Source organism: Alosa sapidissima, chromosome 6 (assembly GCF_018492685.1).
Source record: "Alosa sapidissima isolate fAloSap1 chromosome 6, fAloSap1.pri, whole genome shotgun sequence".
Classification (NCBI taxonomy): domain Eukaryota; kingdom Metazoa; phylum Chordata; class Actinopteri; order Clupeiformes; family Clupeidae; genus Alosa; species Alosa sapidissima.
Genome location: NC_055962.1, coordinates 30559889 through 30587656, shown reverse-complemented (window position 1 = coordinate 30587656; position 27768 = coordinate 30559889). Strand labels below are relative to the sequence as shown.

Here is a 27768-nt window from a genome sequence, read left to right as displayed (position 1 = left end):
TGCCATATACGGACCCACAAAGGCCATGCATGTTTGTTTAAAGTTGCTGAGTCTGAATTATGCACAAAGGTTTCATTGTTGGGACCATTACTCAAGATATTCCCTTACATCAGCCTTTTCCCAGTTGTAATTTGGCTCAAGATGAACAACTCAGGGCCTAATCTGGCCTGCATCTACAGTATACTACATCAGGGCCATATCTGATATACAATACATTCCAGTCTGTTCTTGACAAAACCCAGTCCAATAGTTTGGCACTCCTAAAAGCTAGCTGTGTGTTTGGATTTTCATGCATCTTGCAGGATGTGTGTGTGTGTGTGTGTGTGTGAGAATGTGTGTGTACATTTGCATACCTCCCTCTTTGCTCTTTTAAACTTCATAGACAAACACGTGTGTATGTCCCTTTGCAAACACACGCACACATGTGTGCTCGCGTGTCTGGTCAGTCTCACTAACCCTCTGCTCACCCACTCCCCCAGGACACGTTTGGAGATACGAGCCAAGACTGCGTGCGTGCTGACGTGCGAGTGTCCCCCAGCATGAGCCAGAATTGCGGCTACTACAGAAACAACGACACCGTCACCTTCGGCCTCCTGCACCCACCCAGTATGCTTCCCTTTCTTCTCCCACCACGCCCACACACACACACACACACACATGAACACATAAACACACATACATGCACTCACACACACACATACACACACACACATGCACACACACACACACATAAACACAGGAAGCTCTCACAGCACCATCGCACAACAGACACTAGCTCATCTCTGTCACGATATTCCACACACAAGCACACCTGGTATTGTTTGTATTCTACAGTAAGTCCCTGGTATTGTCTGTGCTATATCAAAAGAAAGCAGTATAGTATGCCCACAGTAGTCTATGAGCATGTATGATTTGTTTGGCCAGAGTTCAAGTGTCTGGCTAGTCTGATCTTTTCTGAGATGGGGATGGGGATGGGGAGTTCAGACAAAATGTTTTATATTGCACAAAATGAGGGCTGTATGTGTATGCGTATGTGCAAGATATACAGAAATGCCATTCAGCAGTTTTGCAATCAAGTAGCAGGTTGTGGACTGTTTGCAATCAAGTAGCAGGTTGTGGACAGTATGTTGTTGGCTTTGAAACATGGCCAGTTCCTCAACATCTCCTCTATTCTCTGCATGCAGCCCATAGAAGAGGGGTTGATTGTTGTCATTGGACCAAGACCTGAGAAGGTCTGGGCTAGTGCTTGGGTCATTTTCTCTGTAGGTGGTCAGCAGATCTGAAAAGACCATAGAATCCATCTCACAATTAAAACCGGCCCTTTGTTTCCTCTGCTTCCTCACAGATCTCAGTTCAAAAGACAAAGAGTGGGATTCGCTTCTCACCAGCAACATGGCCCCCATGTTTCCAACGTTCTTGGGTAAGACACCAGACACACCAACAGTATAACAGTGAAGTCCTGTGCATAAAACACAACATGATGGCATTCCATAATAAGCCAGTGGATTCATCTAGTAGAGATTAGAGACACGCCAAAATCACACAGTGTTATTGTAACAAGAAATAGATGATTGCAATATTGGTTAATGGTCATAAGTGATGAGTTCAAAGGTAAAAGGTCAGACACAGTCTCTCTACATACTGTAGTCGCATGACCCTCAGTGCACTCACAAATGATATGTAAATAGTGCAGTCACAAATTACATAACACTATAAGGCGGGGATCACATTAGCCAGCGGCAACTGGCAGGTTTCCTATTGTTCTCTGTGGTTCGGCAGCGGATCGGAGGCAACGATGGCGTAACGCTAGCGTTGAACAAGCTGAGCGTTGAACTTGGTTCAACATTCAAAGTGCAACGCGAGCGTATTCAATTGACAAACCGTTTGTGTTGCTTAGGAACGAGATAAAACTTATTATGGTCTGAGCGTTGCGTTACGTTTGCCGCTGGCTGATGTGATCCTTGCCTAAAACATTCGTCAAGTTATGAAGTTCCAGGTTTGCAACACCCCCATGTTTGCTGTGGATATTCACTAGAATTTATTTTTCTGTTATACGACTTGACCTTACATGCGATGACAGATAAAACCCACTAAACTACTGGATATCTGTCCAGTTGATTCAGAGGCATGTATTTCATTAACTTACTTGACCGCTGTTAGGGAATTCCCAGCCGATTCCAAGGCCACGCTCCCAAACCACACCGCTACTTACTCTGCACGCTTGTAGGCGACAGCTGGAGCCTGTATGCTATAATGCTTCCCAGGAGAACAACTTGAGCCCTGTCCAACTCATTTAAGATCTATAATTTCAAGCACACATACTTCCTCAGTTGGCTGTCACCTACGGTTAACGTGACCGTGTGGAACGTGCCACGGTATTGTTTTGAGGCCACTGGCACAGGGCAGACGTCTCTACCGTGCATATCTATTCTTCTTGTTTTCCCTTTCTCAGGCTATCTCATTCAATCTTTTCTTCTAGAGTGTTCTACAATCCTGTACTCCTCTGTGTATCCTCAAACGACCCACCATATTTGACAGGCCACTTCGCAACCAGAACAATGCGAAGCCCACGCACTGTTTGCTCGGGAGTTTTGTGGGCTTTTTTTTTATTTTGTTTTTACAGTAGGATGTTTTTACATTAGCATCGGTTCCTGACCCCCCCAAATTGCTAATGTGTTGTCTCTTGACAGGATGTCGAGCCTCACACACACACACAAAGCTTTTGAATCCTGCCGCAGCCCCCAGGCTTCCCTCACTGTCGCTCGCTTCACACAACGGAGAAGAGAGGGGGCATCTGTATAAACATTCCTGCGTTAGGCTCTCCCGAATCCCAGCCCTGAGCTCCCTGCTGTGTGCCTTGCGCCTTGTGCCGCCGTAACTTGGCACGTCTAGGAGACGTTGCTTTTTCTGGTATAAATGTTGCCGAAATAAGAATGCAGCAACAAAGGTTAGGCAATTATGTAGTACTTACGGTTCTTATTCTAACTTGTCCCAGTCACCACACAATGAGATCTTAATCTTAGACTCAGTAAAGGGGGGAGGTTGTGTGTATAATGGGCTTCTGGGTGTGAGAATTTTTTTTTTTGTTACATTTGGGGTTTTGAAATGTCTGTTTACTCAAAGGGACGTGTAGCAGTGAGCTTTCATTCTTTTTGTCTTTCTTCTTTTTTCTAAACCAACGTGCAATGGCATGTTTTGCTCTGTCACATAGACCTCTGTAATTCCATCAGTCAAATACCATTTCATCCACATTCCCTGGATTTGGTACTAGGTGAACCTTTACAGTTGAGCTGGCTCTTGAGCATAAGAAATTTCATTACAAATCCTTGAACTTAAAATTGAACTAGGTAGAGGTATCACGTCTACTTTCCTTTTTTTTATCTAAAGCTTTGTTTGTTTATTGATTATCATTGATGATGGTATTCATTGGTCACACAGTGTGACAGGAAGTGAAGTTAATTCCTCGACCAGACCAATACCGCCATAGACCAGATAGAGTCTGCCCTCCAGTGGTGAACGAGCAGTACAACATTAGGAATTAAACATTGCCACTTCCTTTGCTTCTTATGCATAACCATTTAACAGTGTTTAAACATCAGGTAACATCATTTTTGTTCATTCTTAGACCTAAACTGATGGCTTTGAATGACCTCATCTTGTCATCAGATTAATTGTCTTTGTGCTAAGGGAAGGGAAGTGGTTTGCAGTGTTGCTATGGTGCTCATGCAAATGTTTTGACTGTGTTTTGGCAGATGTTTGGGAGCAGTTCCACAAAACAGTGGTGATGAAATACTCTAAGCGGATGAATGGAGTCAACATCATCAGTGGCCCGATCTTTGATGTGAACTACGACGGCCACTATGATGATCAGACCAAGCAGACACTGTAAGATTTCCATGTTGCAAACTACTTGAAGGAATAGGTCCTACCTTGTCTTTGTTATGCTAAGCATGTTTTAGGTGAAAATATGACCAGTTTGTTTAATCCCTACAAATTAACAACCAGGGTTGGGTAGTAACGGATTACATGTAATATAGATTACGTAATCAGATTACAAAAATCAAGTAACTATAATCAGCCCAGATTACAATAAAATAATTGTGTAATCAGATTACAGTTACATTGTTGGGGATTACCTGATTACATTTTATCATGCAAACAATGCAACTTTTTTATGATAGCCTAACTATCTTTTAATTTGACAAGACATTCACTTTTTAGACTTTTTTTTAGATATAGTTAAGAACAAAATTATTCATACCCCTGGCAAATATTGATTTTCTCTTGACCAATATGTTTGTTCTTACTTAAAATTACACTTGCACATGCCAAAAGGTTGCAAGACAATGTGGTAAAATCATGGAATAAAAAAGTGTTTTTATCTTTTTTAACATTTTTATGAAAAATGCGTTTTCAAAATTATTCATACCCTTTTTAAACAATCACTGGAAACATCTTTATTTACCACCACAGGTCTCAAAATGGTTCATAATACCCAAGCCTCTTCATGTCTCCACAATGATTGTAGACTGCACCTTTTTAGCAGCAATCTGGGGTTTGAAGCAGGAACGATTATTTGCCATCTCTTTGGCCTTGTGCTCACTTTTTTGACGGATTGAGGTCAGTGTTTCCCATACATTGACTAATCTGTGGCGGGGCGCCACGAAATAAAAATCAGCCGCCACACATAAATATTCTATGTTTAATTTAATTTAATTTAATTTAAATATAAGATCAAATCCTTGCATTGCCATTGAGCTGCGCTTTTTACGCACACAGCCTTTCCTTGTCCCGCCCCGCTCTCTCTCAGAGCCCGCTGCGCCTCCTCTGTATGTGCATTTAACAAAATATTCAAGATTGTTGAAGGATTGTTGTTGCCACATAGAAGCATTGCATAGAAGACGTCTGGCTAAATTGCTATTAAATCCGCTTAGCAGCCGTGGCCCACTGGTTAGCACTCTGGACTTGTAACCGGAGGGTTGCCGGTTCGAGCCCCGACCAGTGGGCCGCGGCTGAAGTGCCCTTGAGCAAGGCACCTAACCCCTCACTGCTCCCCGAGCGCCGCCGGTGAAGCAGGCAGCTCACTGCGCCGGGATTAGTGTGTGCTTCACCTCACTGTGTGTTCACTGTGTGTACACTGTGTGCTGTTTGTGTTTCACTAATTCACCGATTGGGTTAAAGAGACCAAATTTCCCTCACGGGATCAAAAAAGTATATATACATCGTGACCATGCTGCGCAAATTTGTTCAAAACTGCTGCATTGAAGTTAACTTGAAGTTAACTCTGCTAAGATCTTATCACAACATAGTAGGCTACATTGAAGAGACTAAACTAAGTTAAGTTATGCAATCAAGCAGTTTCTCAAAGCTAACATTAGAATACTGTTTGGATTGAATTTAGCATGCTTAGCTTACAGCTGCTTGTCAATTTCGTTAAAGGGCTCATTTTATTGACTCTGACACTGAATGTTTGCAAAATCCCGATGTAAATGGAAAAGTGTTTTCCAAAATTCAAAAATGCTTGTCCCAAGGAGAAGTACGAACCTTTATTTTAACTATGTAGAAAACGTTATGAATTGCATCCACACATCATCAGCCTTTAAACTGTGTTAGAATTGCAATTTGCAAGGGTTCCCTCACGAATATCTTAAAGTGACAGGCACTCAATTAGACCTATACACTCCCCCCCCCCCCATATTGTTCTCTGATAACCATTTCTTGCCTTGTTTGGCTGTATGTTTTGGATCATTGTGTGGTTTAATGTTCAAATGCTGCCTTTTGGGGCAGTCATGGCCTACTGGTTAGGGCTTAGGCCTTTGGGCTTGCCGGGTCGACTTCACTAATTCACAGATTGGGATAAATGCAGAGACCAAATGTCCCTCACGGGATCAAAAGATATACTTACTTATTACCTTATGATCTTTTCCTCCTAATCTTAATGTAGCCTCTTGTTTTAGTGTTACTGTTTACTTTGAGAAAGTCACCAGGTCCCCCTGGTTGAAAAACATCCCAAAATAATAATTTTCTCACCCCCACAATTGAAATGGACATGGTGTCATTTGGGTTTAATGCTTCCCTTTTTTATGCCAATCTCAGGCCATGTCCCTGGGTCAAAAAAATCCAGCGAAAGCTAAATTCTTTGTCCTGGTGTGCCCTTATAAAGGTTAAGCTGAGTTGTGCATGTTTGGAGAAGAGTGGAGAAAAATAGAATGAGAATTCTTTCATCAATTCTTTGGTGGTGTCTTTTACTTAATGGGCATATTTATTGAAGTAATCTAAAAGTAATCCTAAAGTAATCAGATTACGTTACATGTTTTTGGTAATCCAACTGATTACGTTACTGATTACAAAAATGACCATGTCATTTGTAGTCAGTAATGGATTACATTTCAAAGTAATCTGACCCAACCCTGTTAACAACACATATAACGCATCTCCTTTTGGTCTCCCAAGTGATCTGAGGCATGCCTGATTAACTGATTATAACTTTTTTTAAAAATTGTCTAGCAGTTGTTAGCTGTCGATCTCTGGAACTATTGATTGTCTTTATATGCATGTACTGTGTGTGTGTGTAAAGCTCTTTGGTTTAAAATCCGCAGTATGAATTGCCTTACTTAATTTCTCTCTGTCCGCTCCATCCCACCACCTGTCTTTTAGGAATGCTGCTCCATTGCCCACTCATTTCTTCGTGATCCTGACGGGCTGTAAGAACGACTCCTTCTCTCCCTACGAGTGCGAAGGGCCCCTGGACGCAGTGGCTTTCATCCTACCTCACCGGCCCGACAGGCAGGAGATGTGCTCGGTGAGAACAGATCACTTTCAGCCATCTTGAGACGATGCTAGTGTAGTGGGGCAGTGCTAGTGTAATGGCTAAGGAGCTGGGCTAGCATGCAGTAGCCTGAGAAGTTGTGGGTTCAATTCGACTTCCACTGTTGTGCCCTTGAGCAGGGCACTTAACCCAGAATTGCTCTAAGGACTGGCCCTTCTAATATAACATACTGTAAGTTGCTTTAGATAAAAGCGTCTATTAAATGAAGAAATGTAATCATGCAGCACCTCTACACATATCAACTAGTGCTCTAAGGCCCAGCAGCCTAGGTTATTGAAAAAGGGTTATGGGCTACAGGAGGAATCAGAAAAGTGAAAAGTTTCTCTCCTGTGAGAAGGCCTTGAAATAAATGGCATAAAAAACTTTGTCATTCTCAAAACAGTCTCTAATGTGTGTGTCGTTGCAGCAACAATAGATGTTTATATTGTTAAGGCTAATGCACACCTAGCTGTTGAGTCCTGTAGGGTCGCTTGGTGTTGCCTGTGGGTGGGAAACAGTCACACTACTACGCACACAGCAACGACTAGTGTTAAATATATCTACCGGTATATCTAGTCAAGAAAATGTTTGATTTAAAGGAGAATTCCGGTGTGATATTGACCTAAAGTGTATCGAAACATGATACCGAGTGTGAACGTATGTCTCATAGCCCATCTCGGCTTGTCCCCTGCACTCCAAAATCTGGCGCTAGTTAGCCGATGCTACCAACATCTTTTTCAATAGTGGTGCTTCGGCATCGGGCTAGCCATGCAAATAAATCACTGTTTTACACCCATTTACGAGGCTCAATGTATCTCCACACTTCATTGGTAGACTTCCGAGGGCCCTGACATTTAAAACGAGACATTGAGAACTTTGAAAAAGCACTGGTAGTTTACTTACAAGACGATTTATACAGACAGTATCTTCACGAAGTTTAGCGTTTGCAGCCATCTTGAATTTAGTCACGATAAGTCGAGCAACGAGTAAGAATGAACAGCTATGATAAGGGATCAGATTCCAAAAATAATTCAGTGGAAATGCATGGATTCCAGTTGCTGCTACTGGAAGAAACTGGAATCCATGCATTTCCACTGAATTATTTTTGGAATCTGATCCCTTATCATACCTGTTCATTCTTACTCGTTGCTCGACTTATCGTGACTAAATTCAAGATGGCTGCAAACGTTAAACTTTGTGAAGATACTGTCTGTATAAATCGTCTTGTAAGTAAACTACCAGTGCTTTTTCAAAGTTCTCAATGTCTCGTTTTAAATGTCAGGGCCCTCGGAAGTCTACCAATGAAGTGTGGAGATACATTGAGCCTCGTAAATGGGTGTAAAACAGTGATTTATTTGCATGGCTAGCCCGATGCCGAAGCACCACTACTGAAAACGTTGTTGGTAGCATCGGCTAACTAGCGCCAGATTTTGGAGTGCAGGGGACAAGTCGAGATGGGCTATGAGACATACGTTCACACTCGGTATCATGTTTCGATACACTTTAGGTCAATATCACACCGGAATTCTCCTTTAACAAGTTGCAAATTACACTGGCATTGTCAGTCCTAGACCATTTTGTTGTGGAAGAATGAAAGAGGCTGAGGAGAAAAAATGTGAAACTGTGTCAGATCGATGTGATGGATGGATTGTATTTTCCTTACAATATTTGATGCCTCTTAGTGTAACGGAGGCGAACTGAGCTAGCGTGCTAGTTGCCCGTGTAAATCCTCACAGCCCTAACTTTAAGAACGCTTCTAACCGCTGAGTTGGAAGCCTGGGCTTTTAGCTCAGTGGTTAGAGCGTTCAACTCCCATGCCGGTGTGTCGAGGTGGCGGGTTCGAGGGCAGTGAGCGGTGGACGAATTACGACCTCTGTTACATTAGCACCAAAAGGTAAACCAAACAGCCAATTAGAGCCACCCTTTTCCCTACAGCTCCGATGTGATTCATGTTGAATTGGCTATAAACTAGTCGCCCTTCGGCAGTCACAAAAACACATGTGGGACACTGGCTTCGGGACAGTGGTTAATTCTCAAGAATGTAAACAGTAGAGTCAGTGGAAACGGTGTCAACAAACAAACCATTTCTCTCTCTCTGTTTTGCCACAGAGTGACAGATTGTGGAAGAACTTGCTAATTTCTCATCTGTCCTTTGGTTTCCTCTTCTTTCCCACACAGAGCGAAAACGACTTCCAATGGGTGGAAGAGTGGGCCAAACTTCATGTGGCACGAGTGCGAGATGTGGAACTCCTGACTGGGCTGAGCTTTTACCACGACCAGCTGGAAATAGACAAGACCTTGCAGATCAAGACTTCCATAAAGACATTCTAGAAACTCAACCCCTGTGGACAGAGACAGTCATCTTTTTATAGTCGAGATATTTTAAAGGCTTTGCTGTACATTTGACATATCACAAGAAAATCGTGGTAAACCAAAATGGAGGTTTACCTATAAGTGCAGCCAAAGACTAGTCCACACTGCCTCATGTCCTGTAGTGAGTGAATCATGACGAACAATTGAGGGGTAAAAGAAGGGCTCAAATGAACTCATACTGGGTGCAGCTCTTTTTCTATTTGTATAACAGCGAGCAATTTTAATAGCAGCATCACTCGAAGGAACCACAGCCACTTTTGGGCAGAATTTTTTTACAGACATTTTTTTAGTAAGGAATTTTGGCAGCATTTTCAACCTTATGCCAGTAATTTGTGTTTCAGGCCAGTTGGGTGTTGTGAATGTCACAACTGGTATGCAGTGATCTTAAAAAAATAAAACAAATAAGTAAATAACAAGACAACAACAGGAAGGCAGCATAGGCACACACCATTCTTGGGCTGCCATTTGCCCAGTTCTGTGAGAAGACCTTGACATTTCAGAGTATTTGTTTGTTTTGTCTGTTTGTTTGTTTTGTTGTGTATATTTATGGTTTGTTTGTTGAATGGTCGACGGAGAAGTCTATTTTGTTTATTTTTGTGTTTTTATATTTTTTATTTTCTTGTAATTGTGAACTTTTTGTCAAAATGTTTAAGTAAACTATTTGCTAATGGTTACCATCTCCACAGATTGTTGTACTGTTTGTACTGGAATAAACATCAGTTATAGCTATAAATTCCAAGGAATTACCAGTGCATGAACATACAAAACATATGATTCAAAATATAATGTTAAAATAGATAACTTAGCTAATGTTTGCTAGCAGTTATGCTAATAATATTAACAATGTTAGCAATGCTAAATATGCTAAGTAAGTACATTGTTACTTAGCCAGGGTTGGGTAGTAACGGATTACATGTAATCTGGATTACGTAATCAGATTACAAAAATCAAGTAACTATAATCAACCCAGATTACAATAAAAAATTGTGTAATCAGATTACAGTTACATTGTTGGGGATTACCTGATTACATTTTATCATGCAAGCAATGCAACTTTTTAATGATAGCCTAGTTATCTTTTCTCATTGTTCTCATTTCTCATTGTGTGCTTCACCTCACTGTGTGTTCACTGTGTGCTTCACTAATTCGCGGATTGGAAGACCAAATTTCCTTCACGGGATCAAAAGAGTATCTATACTCACCGTTCTGTATCCGTCGTCTTCTTTTTTCCCCACAATAACTTTTCATTTGAGACTTTTTCGTCTGACTCTGTTTTTTCTGACAGCGTTTTTTTTGAGACCTGATTTTCTGAGACCTGACTTCACTTTTTCTGACAGCGTTTTTTTTGAGACCTGATTTTCTGAGACCTGACTTCACTTTTTCTGACAGCGTTTTTTCTGAGACCTGATTTTCTGAGACCTGACTCCACTTTTTCTGACAGCGTTTTATTTTAGATCTGACTCCACTTTTTCTGACAGCATTTTTTCTGAGACCTGATTCCTTAGAGATGTTTTTCTGAGGCAGTTTGGTTTGAAGCGGTTTTATCTGAGGATGACAGAGGTTTTTCTTACGCTGAAGCAATTTTGTCTGAAGATGACAGATGTTTTTCTGAGTCTGACACCTGAGTCTGGTTTTTCTGATGCTGAGGCAGTTTTGTCTGAAGATGACCAATGTTTTTCTGAGTCTGACACCTGAGTCTAAGGATGTCCTAAAATGAACACCGTAGTCATGAGATTTGCAAATTTCATGACAGTTACACATCACACTTGTAATAATAGTCAACCTATCCTGACTGGTTTACAATGCAATTCTTTTCATTTCACATGTGTCTGTCGTGAACAATTTAGCTAAGTGTCCACGTTTCAACAGTAAGTTATAGCTGAACACTTCCAACTCACCAGGATAAATTCAAAATAAATCAAAACAGTTCTTCTCGGAAATCTTCAAGGTGTCAATTACAACTCTTAGTCTATTCTATCTGTTCTGTGTTGTATGTAAGCGATAATGAGCTATTTGCCATACATCTTATGTGAAATCTCTGTATCTGGTGGATGGTGTGAGTGTCGGAAAATGGAAGGGAGGAAAATTAAGTATCGTTTCTCTACAAGGGGAGGGACTTAGAGAGTGTCCGATAACACCCCACCACCAATACTAGTGCAGCCAAAGAGAGGGACCACTCACATCAAGTGGGTGAAACTAACGAGGGTTACACTAGTAATTATGCTAACAATGCTAACTATGTTAGCAAAGTTAACTATGCTAACCATACTACTTAGCTAATGTTTTCTAGCAGTTATGCTAACTATGCCAACAATGTTAACAATGCTAACTAGCTACAATTCGTGGGACAGTTGGAATGGCTGAACAGTTGAGTCGTTTATATGGTAAAATTGTTTAACAGTGAATTATTGTAGTGAGGACTTTTATTTTGAAACAGTTTTGGGCAGAGGAAACAGTTGAACAGGATATGTAGTCTTAAAGGGGTGGTTCAGGATTTTGGACATAGGACCTCATTTCCAAGTAAGCAAGTGTGATATTTATCAGTGGAGACCGTTTTCAACACGTTTCATCCAGTCCTTCTAATTGCAGAGTTCGCAGGTGCTAGGCTAGCGCAAGTCAACGGTATGTGCTAGCCTGCCACTAAAAACAGTCTTACCCACTCCAAAGTACACCCAAGGCAAATAAATTATAACGCCAGACTATCGATGTAAATGTCTGTATTGATAGTTTTATTTCTAACATTATTCTATCCTTGCATTTCAACGATCGCATTACATTTTGAGGGACTAGTGTCTTAGCAGCGGCGGAATTATACTTGCTCCAGTTAGTAGTACTGCGCCAAAAAGTAAACAGTAAAGCGCACTCCAATGGGGATACCTAGTAGTAGCCTTGGTAATATCAGTCCGCCGCTGAGATGCAAAATGACTACTACCAACTTCAGGGAACAAAGTATAACTATTGCAACGAGATGCGAGGGTAGTTGTATTTCTTACACTATTTTATCAACACAGACATTTACATCGATTGTCTGGAATTTGCCTCGAGTGTCCTTTGGAGTAGGTAAGACTGTTTTTAGTGGCAGGCTAGCACATACCGTTGACTTGCGCTAGCCTAGCACCTGCGAACTCTGCAATTAGAAGGACTGGATGAAACGTGTTGAAAACGGTCTCCACTGATAAATATCACACTTGCTTACTTGGAAACGAGGTCCTATGTCCAAAATCCTGAACCACCCCTTTAAGAGAGCCAGATTGTATGCTTAAAGCCTGAGACTGGTAGTTGCTGCAGGTGGCCTGGCCACCTGGCATACTGTAAGATTCTAATTGCTTAATGGCCATATTGTGATGTCAAAATCGCCCATGTCAATGGGGCAATGTTTAATAGTTTTTAATTCATAGTTTAAAAAGTATAAAAGTTACAAATATGAGAAATAGCAGCTATGTCCTTTAGAAGACCTAAGTTACACCTACGTTACGTTACGTTATAACTTGAATGAATTTTCTACGTTAAACGGTTTAAACTGTACAGTATATCAAAAACCAAAGGTGGTCAGCGGAAGAAGAAGCAGAAGAATCTTAGGAAGAACAGTATGTGCATTTTCATGCACTGTATTGACTGAGTGTGTGACAATCATTAGTTAAATGTATGCCATGAACACCATGTTCAGTGGAGTTCATTCCAGGACAAGTTTGGTTAGTAAGTTTCACCAGCTCTCAAATTTGATGAGCTTTATCATTAAGCCTTTTTATATTATGTGTATATTTTAGTGTCAAGGTATTTAGTGGCAGGAGTGAATTATTGCCAGCATTGTAAGCTGGATTGTTAATGGGTAGGCTATATGATATCATGGAAACATCCATTATTAATTAATATGCATCATGGAAGACTTCTCGATAGGTGAAGTATACAAAAGTGTACAACCAGATGAGGGCTGAGCTACACAACCTTTTCTAGCAATACACTCGTTACAGTGCATGAAAATGCAGTTGTCATTACATGTGTTAGGCCTAGTGTGCCATTCTGTACTTAATTGCAAGGGTGAAATACCATTCTGTCACAGCAATACTGTATGACGACTAACTTACTAGGTGCTATATTGATATGCCTAATTATATTTATTGCATTGACTTAAAACTTAACTCTAATAGCAAAAACAAAAACACTTCATATGTGTTCTGTATTTTCTACATAGAGAATTTAGTAGACTTTATGGAGCAAAACTATTTTGATGTGCCAATTTTCATGTCACAAAACTCTCCAGAACAGACCAAGAGCCAAGTCAATATGGTATACCTGGTATACCAGTCAAGTCAAAAAACACATCCAGTAAACCTACCAGTGTGAGTCAGCCATTTTCCCTCACCTTTCTGAATGTGCAATAATCAATTTAGAGCCCACAATCTGTAGGTTGGAATTTTCTTTAGACTCATCACACCGGACATGTGTCAGGTTTACGCAACAGGTCTTTGTATTTCGCTACGGGGTAGTTTTGGCATTCTGTGTAATTTTGTTTGACCTGAGGCGATTATAAAGATGGGGTGTTGGAGAATGAGTTGTACAGTACAATGTTGCAATTCACGCAGGCACCTGCTGTTCTGCTTAAAGGGGAAGCTGTGCCGGTTCCCAAGCGCTTCTCTTCTCACCATCGCGGTCGATAAATTAGTACTAGAAAGGAAGCCACATGAGACACACGTTTCCTTTCTCATGCCCCGTTTATAAAACTCGAGCACTACCTAGCGATAACCAAGTTATTAGGTCAACAGAGTTGTGGTCGGACGCTAAGGTAACGCCTCTCTGGTCTACAAAGTCGAATGTCGCTTCTTTATGCTTTTTGTTCACATGAATGCTTTGTGTGTGTGTGTGCGTGTGCGTGTTCGTGCGTGTGTGTGTGGCAGACCCTTTTTATGTCCAGCAGTAAGCTATTTTATTGTGAACATTGTAGCCTACAACGTGAATGTATCACTTTGCTATTGTTGTTTAGTTTGAACTCAGTTGTAGGCTAATTGTCACTTGTTTTAAAGGGTTATGTTTGACTGCATAATTTTGCTATATTTGTGCCAGGTGAGTTCACAACTCAACTGTCTTCCCTTGTCCTGTTTCTATTTTGTTAATGGACACTAATAGACGGGGTCATGATTGCATGTGATTAATTGTCAAAGTCACCTTTAGTAATAGGTTGTTAATTAATTTAGTTAAGTTTATAGCAACGCAAGTACATATATATAAACAGATAAGCTGTCTATGGATGTACTGTGTAGGCTTACAGTTTGCAAAATTATGATAGCCTATATCCTTCTTCCATTTAAACCTATTCTTCAGAGTCAGCAAATTGGTCGATTCATTTTCAGTAGGCCCTGCGTGTAGGAATACCGCAGCTTGAAACAAGGCTGTGCATGCAGTGTACTTTTGCATGCATTAGCCCACTGCAGACACCGCAGGGTTAAAGCCTATCTGCCTATGCAACTAGCTGAAATGGTCGTGAGAGTTTGTGTGCGTGGGTGCGGGGGGCTGGGGGGCTGGATGGGGGATGGGAGCATTCTAATACAGCCCTTACGGGAAGTTGTCTGTGGTATGCTGACCCCTTGAAACTCTTCATGAGAACGTGGTCACCTTTAATTAAGTGTCTGCGGTATTCCCCACAACGTGTCAGCATAACCTGTCCCCCTGTATGTACGAGACGAGTATGTGTGTGTATGTTTTCATATGTGATTGCTGTGTGTCTGTGTGTGTGTGTGTGTGTGTGCATATGAGTGTTTGTGTGTTTTGTGTGTGTGTGTGTGAGAGAGAGAGAGAAATCAAGGGAGAAGAGTATTACAGTTCCTTTAGAGAGATAAGATCAGTTCTTCCTGGAAGTTTTCACATAGATTATTAGTCCGGTTACCCTCCTACTGAGGCATTTGCCCTCCTTCTGAGGCAAAGCACAGTCATTCAAGCTCATTTTAGCCTGGGGTTCCCCATCATAGTGACTGTAAGCAGTGCATGCTTGCTGTGTGGAGTGGTGGGTGCTCAGGAATGGGTAAGACAATATCTGCCAAAGGTGCACCATGTCATCCCTCATTCTTATCTCAGTATGACCACTGCTCTCTCTCTCTCTCTCTCTCTCTCTCTCTCTCTCTCTTTCTCTCTCTCTCTCTCTCTTTCTGTGTGTGTGCGTGTCTCTCTCTCTCTCTCTCTCTCTCTTTCTCTCTCTCTCTCTCTCTTTCTGTGTGTGTGCGTGCCATAGGTACGGGTAAAAAGACTCATGTCACCACCACCAACTGTTTCTCTGTATGACCACACATTGTCCGCAACAGTTTGAGAAACTGTGACTTCAGGTAAAAAGAGTCATCACCACTAACGGCCAAGCAGACCCTCACGACATTTTAAGTAAATCTGCGTCGCAGGAAGCCAACAGTGACATGCATTTCCTCTCCCAGGGCCCCCTATAAAACTGTCACACTCGTCTCAGCTGTTACAGCTGCAGACAAGCAGTTCTAGACGAGAGGCGTCACGTCGGACACTGAGGTAAGTCTCTGGCGCATGTCGGAAGTCACTTCTAAGGGTTTTCGGTTCCCAGAAATGCTTTGGTGTGGCGGCGGCTGTACCTGATGTTCCTTCGTACATCAGTCCAACAGCTTTGTTTTGTTTGTGTTTGCATTGTAGCCTTATGCAAATATCTCCTTTTGCTGTTTAGATTCATATTATCGCTTGTTTTATGATGCAATATGGTGTTATTGGTCCCTTTCATGTTATCAAACATATCTCATAGGCCTACTGGCTTTGTATAGCTGACAGCTGTTGGCATGTTATCAGAATCTGAAGAAAACTACTTTGCACCGTTTTGTCAAGACCCGTTACAGATCAGTTGAATGTAGTAGTCTAATAGGCTGTCAAAGTCAAGTTTACACTCATATATTTTCAATGTACAGTAGCAGCACTCACATTCTGTGTAGGCTACTTACTATCTGGACTTTCACATTCTGACTGTCACAAGTCATTAACTGCTGTGTAGACAGGGTCATTGATAAGTTCTATGCTACAATGTCACCTTTAGTAATAACCTAATACTACCAATGGACTTACATAAATAAACACGATAAAATAATAGCTCTCTAGTACAGACACAGTTTGTGACATTACCTACATAAAAATAAACTGTAAACAGTTGCTATTTGGACATAGTGATGAGTAAATCTGCTGCCCAAGTACCAGTTATCACCATTGATATTTTGATAATAATGTCCCATTATCCTTACAACAGATCATGGTACAGTTGATTCGATTTAATGCATTCCCTGGCATTTAGCCTATATTTGATTTAAGAAGTACTTTCCAAACTCAAACATATCAGAACACATCTATGAACACGTCTATACATCTATGCATACAGTTGCTGTAGTGAAGTTCATTCTAAGATATATGTTTTCTATGTTTCTATCAAGATTAAAAGGCTTTACATTTTGCATGACCGTGTGCATGCAACTTTGGGGTTTTGTGCAGAGTGCATCGATATAGTGCATCTACCATCTTCTCTGCACTGCACATAGTGGTTCAGTGTTGTGTAAATGCAACACTGTGTCTGTGTGCATGTATGTGTGTGTCTGTGTGCATGTTTGAGAGAGTGAAAGAGAGAGAGATAGAGAGAGAGAGAAAGAGAGAGAGAAAGTGAGGGAGACGAGTATATTTGGGTATATGTGGTTACTGTATGGTGTAGTACCTTTTTTGCAAATATGACTCAGACAAAATATGAATACACAATAGGTACAGCATTATGAAAAAGTCATGACACAGCTATTAAAGCAGCTTAATTTCCTTCAATGTGCCTCTATTGTAGCAACCTCTTTCCAGAGCGGTCCTGTGGAGCTAGTTTGCCTGCGAAAAACAATGCTCGAAAAAGACTCATGAAAATTTCACACAGGCATACTTCAGACTCTTGGGGCACATGAGGAAGTCTTTACTCAGACATGGGCATCTTCAGTCAACCATGTACCGAGTGGCATGCATTTTCACATGCACATCAAATGTCTTTCTTTGACCAAAGCATTAAATGTTTTAGGTTTGTTCTAAAAAGTATGCAACCTGGTGCCATTTCTGAACTCAATTTCTCAGCAAGATAACTTAGACTGAGTGACAGATGGCTCACAGGGCTTGAAGAACACTGATATGTAACTCTGTCAGGGTAGCTGTGCGAGCCCATTAGAGCGAGTAACTTCTCATTATTTGGGGACAGGAAGGCAAATCATCCCTGTTCAGCCACATCCTCTGTCCTATTCATCCTCTTTGTGACATGACAAAACACAGTCACACAACAACAATGTCCCAATCAGTGTCCTTAGGCCATGGTCAATAGATGCACAGTCTCTATAGTTGGACTGATTGAATTTGGCACTAAAAGGCTTTTACGGGTTGCTGTTGCTCCTGGCTTAGCGGGATAATGCCACTGGTCCTTTATCTCCCAGCACAAGGACCAACTGAATTACGACTGATATGACTGCCCCCACCTTTCAGTCTCCCAGTGTTAGAGGAACAGATAGAAAAAACTAGAAACACTAGAAAAAGCAAAGACATCAATAATTTAGGGCTTGGCATTTACTGTGTGTGTGTGTGTGTGTGTGTGTGTGTGTGTGTGTGTGTGTGTGTGTGTGTCGGTGTGTTTGCATGTTCATGTGGGCTTGACTCTGTGTGTGTTTGACTATGTGAATCTGTGTGTGTGTGTGTGTGTGTGTGTGTGTGTGTGTGTGTGTGTTTGTGTGTGTGTGTGTGTGTGTGTGTGTGTGTGTGTGTGTGTGCTGATGCACTATGCCCCACAGCCTGTGGTTTCTTTGTAGTCAAGGCTGCGGTTTGATTGAATAAGACATCGGATTTCTTTTGTCAAAGGATTTCTTTTAGCGATTATCCCCTACCTCCCATATACAAATCAATTTACTGCAGACAGATGAAAACCATTTGGAGACAGAATGTGTCAGAAAGTCTTTGTTCTTTGTTTTTTAGGATCTTTAGGCAAACACATCTCTTTGGATTGCCAGCTCATCAGGAGAAGAGAGGAGTACAGCTCTACCTTAACAGACAGCAAGACAAGTGGATTATTCAGTGATTCTGCTGAACCACGGTTCATTGGTTAGAGCACCACATGGTCCGATGGGTCGGAACACCGTGATCAAGACATTCAGGACCTTTTTTTCTCTTCTGTGACGTGCTCTTAACATCACCGGGAAGTCACGTCGCAGGACACGGTTTTGATAAAACACACACTCATCTTTTGATCCGAGTCTAGAATCTTTTCTAGAGATCAGTTAGACATCTTATCTTTGACCTCTCTGTTTTAGTAAGAGAGCTTGTGATACAAAGACCCTTTCGAAAGGACTACAAAAAGAAAGAAAGGCCATCTCAGCGGTGTATGCGTCTGTACCTGTGGATATGCTCTAGAGACTTAGATTCGGATAAAAAGTGAAAATCCCTTAAGTGTTCCAGCATCATGGATCTCAGTCTACTCCAAGCTGTGGAGAGAGAGAAAGTTCTGGAAGTTCTCCAGCGAGATAAAGTCTTGCGCTGTCTGGATGAGGATAGAATAAGGTATGTCACCTGGAAATTATCTCTGTCCTGATGTCTGTGGAGAGACAATAAGCTTTGTTTTTGTGTCAGAACCATACTGTAAAAGTAAAAAATATTTATTCTACCAGGTCTAACTAATAACTCAATGTGTTAACTGTAAATAGAAGTATCAATCAAGTATCAGTATCAATCTTCTGATTTTTTGCCGTATTAGTCTTTACATGTCCTCAAAGAAATGTGTGTTCCTCTTTTAGTTTGCAAACCTGAGTACTCTTGGTAAATTGACTGAGATGTGTTTGAACTTGCGTTTCCCTTCTCGTCAGGCGACTGAGGCTGGAGCTTCAGGAGTTGCGGCGGCGTGGGGCCAAGAGTTTCTCCCGGCAGTACAGCGAGCGGACATGCGCACGCTGTCAGAGACCCCTCGGAAAGCTCTGGAATTGTGGCGCCGTGTGTCGAGGCTGCAGCCACCGCATCTGCAGCAAGTGCCGGGTCTGCATGAGCCCCCACGAGTGGAAGTGTACTGTCTGCCATGCCCACAGGTATGACCAAGGGCTGTTTATTTCAGTTTGGCTTAGAGACCACTGATTACTACCAATTAGGGTACTAATACTACTATTGATTACTACCAACTAGGGTGCTAAATACGGGATTCTTGTAAAGCTTCCGTTGCAACAAATAGCTTCCACTATAATAAATGGAACTGGTTACACCATACATGACAGCGACATACAGTATACGTTCTAAAAAAGACTAATAGACTATTTTTATGCTACCCGAACAGAGTGCTTCAGTTGTGGACCCAGTGTGGCCTCCCTGTTATGATTAGATTGACTGATTTAGTTGGACTAATCACAATCTCATTCTTAGCAACAACAGGGTTCGGCACACGGCCCTTTGCAGTGTGACCCGTAGAACCGAACCAACAGAATGAAAGTGTTCAGCAAACCCACGTCTTTTTTCTCCCACAGGCAAGTTAAGATCAAATCTGGTGAATGGTTCATGGAGGAGCGAGCAAGGAAGTTTCCCAGAGAAGCAGGTAGGCATGCATGCTAGTTTAGATAGATAGATAAATAGATAGATACTTTATTGATCCCCAAGGGGAAATTCAAGGTCTCATAGCATACAGTACAGACACACAACATGCACTTACAGCAGAAAAAGTAATATACATAAAAAAAAAAATTCCACTGTACAATAGAGACAGTAGAAGATTTTTGCGTTGAAGAGTTTGGCGTAGTCGGTAGGGTCCATGCTACGCTGACCTTTTCTATTCAACTGAGTTGTTACAGTACACCAGCATAGTGCAATGTTTCTTACTCAGTTGAGAAGAAACACCACAATCTCACCACTCAATCACACACTAAACAGACTGGAAATGTTTGGTTCCCTAAAGTTGGGCTGAGTCACATTTGACTTGTGGTTTCCATTTACAGCATGCTTTTCTTCATAGAAATTTAGCTAGAGGTGAGAGTAAGTCATTTCTGTACCTTTCTGGAAGGGATGCAAAGGAACAGATGACTATAACACACATGAGACTGCAGTCTTCAGTAGATAAAGGCCTACTTTTGCCCTCATCTCTCTCTCACTCATCACTTGGAATGTGAATATGTGTAAGACTAAAAACTCAGTCGTGGCTTGGTGTTGTTTTATGAGGAAAAAACATTTTCCTGAATAATGTATAATTTCCTCTGCTTTGCTGAGACATACCCCAGAAGAATAGCACAGGAATATTTGATCAAACCGTGTGACATTTTTGCTGAACTGCAGCCCTCATTCCTTTTCATTTCTGACTGGCCCTTCACAGACAAACGTGAGAGCATCGGAGAAATACTACTTAGATCCTACCAAAGGCTAAGGTATTCAGACACTGACGAAGAGTATCAAATATTTCCTTTAAAATATGTATTTTCTTTTTAAATTATTTTCATTAGTCAACTGATGCTGAAACATTTTGCTTTTGTTTCAGTAATATTTCAATTGTCCCACCCACCCCTCCACCGTGCGTGTCCTCACCGCCGTTCAGCAGATTGCCGGTAAACTGAATCGCCTAATGCAAACAATCAATGCAATGCAGTCAAGGACTAAAACACATAAACTTATTTATTACTGTTATTATTATGTTACTATTTCAGGACTGGACAAACTCTAAAGGAAGCCCAAAACCATTCACGAAATCCATGGAAAATCTGATGATGTCGTTCACAACCCACATCAAAAGTAAGTGCCTACGTCAGCGGCATTAGAGGCATTCTGAAACAGGTTTCTCCTTATCTAGCACATGTGTCTTTGAAGTGAATAACCAAATGTGACTGTTTAACTGAAATTAAGTTCATGACATTTTGATGCAGTTCAATCAATCAGTGAATTGGTGTCTAGTGTTAGTCGGTTGATTGTTTGTCTTAATTATGACATGCTTACACCTCAATGCAGAAATCTCCAAGTCTCAAGAAGATGTTAGGGCAGAGCCAGCCCTGCTTACTGTGGAATACGACCAAAGACACAACACAGACCGGAAAAGCCAATCAGATACTGCCATCAATAAATCTGCCAGTGTAAGGCTAATCACAGAAGGCCATGTGATACTAAATCTATATACATAAATATACATCTACAAGGCTACTACTAAACTACATGGATACTAAATCCACTGTTAACCACTGAAAACACAGTGGGAGCAAATGTATTACACTGAATTACATTAAAAAAATGTTTGTCTGTTTGTTTGTTTGTTGTGGTGTTTGTTTTCTTGTCCCTGCAGCTAACCAAAGTAGCGAGCCTGTCCAACCTTTTTAACAGGAGTAAGGAGCAGGAGAGGAGAAGGTCATCCTCACCTCTCTGTACTGATGAGGATTCATCACAGAGTTCAGGCTACTCTGGAGAGAAGAGGGTATGTGTGTGTGTGTGTGTGTGTGTGTGTGTGTGTGTGTGTGTGTGTGTGTGTGTGTGTGTGTGTGTGTGCATGTGTCCGTGATTTGTGTGAGCGTTGCTGTGCATGTGTTTGTGTGTGTATTTCTGTTGGTGCAGAATGCGTGTGTGTGCAAGTCCAACTATGTTTGGCTCTGCATATGTTCAGATGCTAATCAGTAATAATGCTCACTGCTTGCATGAATCTTCAAGTGTTATTTATGCATCCACTGGGTGGGGTGCAATGTGGTTTTAAGGTATCACATCACACACTAAGGGATGAAGTCAAGGACAGCACACTAACAGAGAGCAGCATCAACGGAAAACACTTTATCAGTAAATCATCCTGTTTCATGGCTTGCAAAATACATCTGTGTTGCTCTGCTGTTTCTGATTAATAGATTAAAATGTGTGTGTGTGTGTGAGTGTGTGTGTGTGTGTGCATGTTACGGCTTGTGGTTGTTGTGCTGCGACAGAGGAAGACAGGAGAACAAGTGAAAATCTAAATTCTAAATTTGTTTATAGGAAGCTTTTTATGTTGAATATGAAACTTTGGCCCACTGCAGGCTTCTAAATATGGCTTGTGGCTGTGTGTGTGTGTGTGTGTGTGTGTGTGTGTGTGTGTGTGTGTGTATGTAGTATGTATGTATGTATGTGTGTGTCTGTGTTTTTGAGGTTGAAGCAGTTATCATATACGTGTATTGACTTCATCATTGTTGTTGTTGTTGTTGTTGTTGACAGGGCAGCATCAGTAGCACCGGTACAGACTGCGGCCTGGTCGAGAGCTCCAGTGTGACGGGGGAGTTGGAGCTGGCTCTGACCTACAGCTTTAGCTCCTCCTGCCTGGAGGTGGTCGTGGGAGCCTGTCGGAACCTCACCCATGGAGACGCCAAGAAGAAAAAGTGCCACCCGTCAGTACAGATAACACCTCATTTATACATTTCTCTGGAACTGAAGAGAATGGCTGCTCTAACCTGATTATGACTTCCTCAGTGATGATTGTGACATCTTGATGTCTAAATAGACTAGTACTGGGAAACTAAACTAAGCTGTGTCATGAATGACGTTATGTCAGTAGGGCCATGATCATATCGTATTCATTGATCATATCATATTCGGTAACACTTTACTTGACAGTATCGACATGAGAGTGACATGACACTGTCATGAACACATGACACTGTCATGACACATGAGCCCTAACCGTAACCCTGATCCTAACCCTAACCCTAACTCTAACCCTAATCCTAATCCAAAACCTAACCCTAATCCTAATTTGTTATGACAAAAACCGAATGTCACTTAATAACAGAAGCGTTATGTCATAAACATTTATGACTTGTTTATGACACGTTCATGACAGTGTCATGTCACTCTTATGTCATTACTGTCAAGTAAAGTGTAACCTTATATTATTTCATGGTGTATTTAAAGAAAGAGCAGATAGAGAAGAGAGTTGCCTAGAGGTTTACTACTTTTGCCATAACTTTATATTTAGGAGCCATTCGAAAACAAAAATTAAAATTAAAATGTTGTTAAATCTAACTAGTAGCTATTTTTCTTTAGCATCCTCAAAAACAGTCACACAGTAGTCCACTAACAAATTTGAGTTGTTATTTCCAAGGTAGATCTGTTGACTGAGCTTCTGCTGTGTCAACTCAAAAATGACTGTTTACATTATGAAAACAATGATGATATGAGTGACTATGATGATGATGATGATGATAAGAATGCTCTCTTGCTTCTTTATGCTTATGTGTGCATGTGTCTTACTCCTCTCTTAGCTATGTGAAGGTCTACCTGCTGCCCGACAAATCACAGAGCACTAAGATGAAGACAGCCGTCATGAAGAACACAACAGAGCCTGTCTTCCAGGAGACCTTGCAGGTGAGAGTACTGACCGGCTCGTCAATTTAATGATGTGATTGTGCTGGATCGGACCGCCGGTACCTGAGAAAGACAAGCCAAGGGGGCAAGGAGGGGTGTATATCACAATAGACCTCTGAAGTTTGCCTACAAAAATGATCCAAAGCTGCCATCCTTGCCCATATAAGGAGATCCGGGTGTTAATTGAAGCTAATTACTTATGGCAAGATGCATTGCAAGTTAGCTCTGGGGTAGCAAAACTCAAAGTTTGCTAAGCATGTACATACTACCCAGTCGAAGGCAGAGGACAAAAGTGTGTAGAGCAAAACGTCTGCATTTCAGACTTCTTCGTCCCTGCGAGAGTTTAACAGGTGTGATAATTTGAAATCCCCTCTGTATATGGGCAAAGATGGCATCATCATTCACTTATTACTAAGACTAATGACAACCTAAAATGGTACTTTTGACTTCAATCCATGCTTCTATTTTGTTTTCATTCTAAGCTGCAGCACATTAATCTTGCTTTTCAAGTTACTTCATACTTCCTTCCTGATGTTACGTGATGTTATCTTAATTAGGCTAACACAAACCACCAGCAATATATGGCATCCGCTAGCCAAAAACAACATCCTGCAACAAGTATAAAATTTCTTTTAATTTCTTTGCCATTATGACAATTATACGTCATCTTTGCTGTTCAGTTTTCACAGTGTTTTTTCACACAGATGATTGAATTGCAATCAGTCAATCTCAACAGAGAAGCCATAGATTAGCTTTCATATCCCATTTATGACATAGACTTATGACATGTGTTGGTTTAAGCATATTATTTTGCTAGTTGATGGCGAGGACATCAACTCATTCGAATGATATGAGCTCATTGTAATATGGGTGTATGAGATTGATTGAACTGCATGATTAATTAACGTGATCATTGACTAATAGTCCTGATAGGCTGCGTGAGGGGGGGGGGGGGGGGGTTCAGATGCAAAACCCTCTCAATCCGTCTAAACCACTTTTCTTTTAAATGAGCATTTAAAATCAGGCTCCTATAGGTTTTTGCCTATAAATCGATATTTCAGACCAGGAAGAGAGTGGTATTTAGTGGGTTTTGAAGTTACATTATTTGACTAACGTATACTATGTGTGGAGAGCATCCACTCACCATCTTTATCTAATTTTTGACGTAGGTGGCATTTAGAGGCTTTTGCACCTGAACCCTTCATATAGACCCTTTCAAGAGAGTTCCATTATCAGCATCATAGTTGGCCCCACAAGGCTTCTGTTTTAACATTCCATATGTTATCTTAATACAGAGGAAGTAGATTGGGAACCAAATAGAACGTTCAAGCATTGTTTTTGTTTTTATTGTTGAAAGGGTCTATATACTTACTACTTATACTCTCCTTCTGCGCTCCACAGTGTTCCATCGCTCGGGAGCTGCTGGCCACGCGCACGCTGCAGGCCTCGGTGTGGCACGCGGAGACCCTCAGACGGAAGGTCCTCCTGGGAGAGGTTCTCATTCCCCTGGACAGGTGGAGTTTTGAAGACCCCAGCACGCAAGGGCTGATGTGGTACCCTCTCTGTCCCAAGGTACATCCTTTAACACAGCTGAATAGTGTTAATCCAGTGGCTGCTTCAAAAAGCTAAATTAACTACAGTGCCAAGGCAATTAAATGACTTGGGAGTCAAACAACTGTAGTAGTAAATAAATCAAATAATGGGCTTAATCCTCAAACTTTCAGTAAACAAGTTAATGTAATTTGTTGCAAATCTCAGGCTCTCTAGATCTGAAACTTTGATAGAGAATGAAACAGACCCCATTTCTGGACTAACTGGTGTTTTTCATGTCTTTAGACTGAACGGCCAGTAGGGGTCGATATGGAACAAGTTATTGGAGAGCTGATTCTAAGAGTCAAGTTCTCATCTCTCACCCAGATCTGCAAGATGAACAGCACTGGTGAGGAAACACACACACACACACACACACACACACACACACACACACACACACACGCGCGCGCGCGCGCACACACACACACACACACACACACACACACACACACACACACACACACACACACACTCACACACCACTGAAACTAGCACAAAAGTCATCTGCTACTTTATCAAACCACTAGGAACACCACTACTTTGCAGTCAAAATACCCACACCCCAAATAGATATCTGATCAAAGAGTGTGAACATCTGGGGTGAATCTCTCAGAAGATCAAAATATATAAAATGTTTAAATAGATAGATTTTTTTTGAAAGAATTACATAAAGACCAGTGGTGTGTTTTAAACACAAGTGTTAAAACCTGGCTATTGCATCAGATATCCTCACACCAGTCTTTCCTTTGAGAGCAGTGAAATTTAACTTTTTAACTGAGCCCTGACAAATGATGTCATTTCCTGTGTCTGTTTGCAGGCATTGGCCCCTTTGAAGTTGGGCAGCTCACTGTTCTCATCATCGGTGTTCAGAACCTGTCCAGTTCAAAACCCTGGTCCTCGTTTATCAAGGGGTGAGTGACAACCCTGGATTGTTTGTTTGTTTGTATGTGTGGGTGTGTATGTGTGGTCACACACAGTATTAAGTGCACACATATCCACTCGGTATAGTGAACACTTCTACCATTACATTGCACCTTATCACCAAACAGATTCAACAACAGCGAATATGTATGGTCTATGTGTGTGTGTGTGTGTGTGTGTGTGTGTAAAGGTGGCATCTACGCCACCATATGCCTCTACATATGGAGGCGTAGGTGCCATCTTTACCCCTAATGTGCATAATGGACTGGGATATTGGCTGCTGTTGTACACCTTCCTTTCTTCAGGATTATGCCATGATATATGCTTATCTTCTAATCCAAGTAAAGAATTTAAATGTGTGTGTGTATGTGTGTGTGTGTGTGTGTGTGTGTGTGTAGTTGTCTGGTCCTGCCAGGGCAGCGGGAGCTGGTACAGAGGACCCCGGTGGTGAAGCGGAGCTCGAGCCTGGAGTGGGCGCACCAGCTGCTCTTCAGCAGGGTCACGGCCCACGAGCTGCACGACGCCTCGCTGGTGCTGGGCCTCTGGGAGCACGCGCCCTTCAGCGTCACCGACCGGCTACTGGGGACGGCCACACTACACGCCGGGGAAGGTGAGCACTGTTTGAGCTGGTTGAATCACGGTGCTCTCATAGTGCACTGGCCATTGGACAGTGTGGACAGACAGACAGACATATTTGGAAAGAGGAAGGGCAGAGACTTTCTAATGAGGAGACACAGCACTCAAAAAATCCTCCATAGAAATGCATGGGGCTAGTTTGTAACGCCAATATGGCCGTTGTCTAGACATATCCCACCCCTTCCGTGGCAAAACGTCGACAATACATTGAGCCAATCATGTGGTGTTGTGAAGACATTGTGCCAATCATGTGCCACTGGAGCAAGGTTGGTGCCGTGAAGCCTTGCGCACACGTATTTCTGCTGAAATAGATGCCCGATAAGTGCCCAAAAAGCGTTGCAATATGGCTGCCAAGTGGTGGAAAGGAGGAAGAGAGAGTATGGAGAGAGAGAGAGAGAGATGGGTGGTGAGAAAGTTAGGGCGAGAGAGAGAGAAGAGGTAAACATAGAGTGAGTGAGAATGAGAGTGAGGGAGTATCTGAGACTAAAATGATCGGTCTCACAGACCTGGTTTTGTCCTCTCCAGAAACAATGATGTCATTAACCTGTCGTTTCTCTCCCTCTTTCTTTCTTTCACTCCCTCAACATCTGAAGGGTTGTCCTGGCAACCTTTACAACAGACACCGAATGTGTGGCACAACGTCAGCCTACCCCTGCGTGCCAATGTAAACAACAGGAAACCATGACAACCTACAGTAGCACAGAAATGAGAGAAATGAGAGTGAGACGTTTCTCTCTGTTGCTCTTGTGCACAAAGTATTATCTAATGGATACCCCCCCCCCCCTCCAATGCACACACACATTCCACACATTATTTATAAATCAACATTTTTACGTTCACATTATATATAAGTCATGAATATACTGTGCAAAAGATGCTACAGAATTGGATATGAAAATTAATTGAACAAAGTTGATTTGATGTTTGTCTGTGCCAGGAATACACAAACCAAGTGACTCATGAACAATTAAATAGACATGACTGTTCCATTTATCAGCACATGTATAATAGACACCATTTGCATGCGTCAGCCTGTTTAGTCATTTTTGTTATGTATTTTTATTTATTTCTTAACTTATGGACTTTTTTTTATATGTAACAATTAAATATACAAA

The 27768-nt window shown here is 41.6% G+C and overlaps 2 protein-coding genes across 2 annotated transcripts in view; both read left to right on the top strand.

The window, feature by feature from the left end:
• Nucleotides 1-9860, top strand: part of enpp1 (ectonucleotide pyrophosphatase/phosphodiesterase 1) — a 50348-nt gene extending 40488 nt beyond the window's left edge. The window contains exons 21-25 of the mRNA XM_042095625.1: nt 480-606; nt 1346-1420; nt 3753-3885; nt 6658-6802; nt 8987-9860. Of these exons, the coding sequence (XP_041951559.1) occupies nt 480-606; nt 1346-1420; nt 3753-3885; nt 6658-6802; nt 8987-9139 (633 nt within the window). The 3' untranslated portion in view covers nt 9140-9860. The remainder of the gene's footprint in view (nt 1-479; nt 607-1345; nt 1421-3752; nt 3886-6657; nt 6803-8986) is intronic.
• Nucleotides 9861-15421: 5561 nt separating this feature from the next.
• sytl3 (synaptotagmin-like 3) lies at nt 15422-27492 on the top strand. Its single transcript, XM_042095241.1, has 17 exons — nt 15422-15495; nt 15598-15685; nt 18152-18733; nt 19036-19251; nt 19681-19748; nt 20517-20568; nt 20679-20745; nt 20845-20929; nt 21143-21264; nt 21471-21599; nt 22358-22527; nt 23401-23503; nt 24905-25075; nt 25340-25442; nt 25914-26007; nt 26416-26627; nt 27247-27492. The coding sequence occupies exons 3-17, from the start codon at nt 18636-18638 to the stop codon at nt 27336-27338; spliced, it is 1782 nt and encodes a 593-aa protein (XP_041951175.1). The 5' UTR covers nt 15422-15495; nt 15598-15685; nt 18152-18635; the 3' UTR covers nt 27339-27492.
• Nucleotides 27493-27768: the final 276 nt, after the last annotated feature.

Coding starts and splice junctions, on each gene's coding strand:
- sytl3 (XM_042095241.1), top strand. CDS start 18,636: ATGGATCTCAGTCTACTCCAAGCTGTGGAGAGAGAGAAAGTTCTGGAA. Junction 21,265..21,470: donor CCATCAATAAATCTGCCAGT/GTAAGGCTAATC, acceptor TTGTCCCTGCAG/CTAACCAAAGTAGCGAGCCT. Junction 21,600..22,357: donor GCTACTCTGGAGAGAAGAGG/GTATGTGTGTGT, acceptor TGTTGTTGACAG/GGCAGCATCAGTAGCACCGG.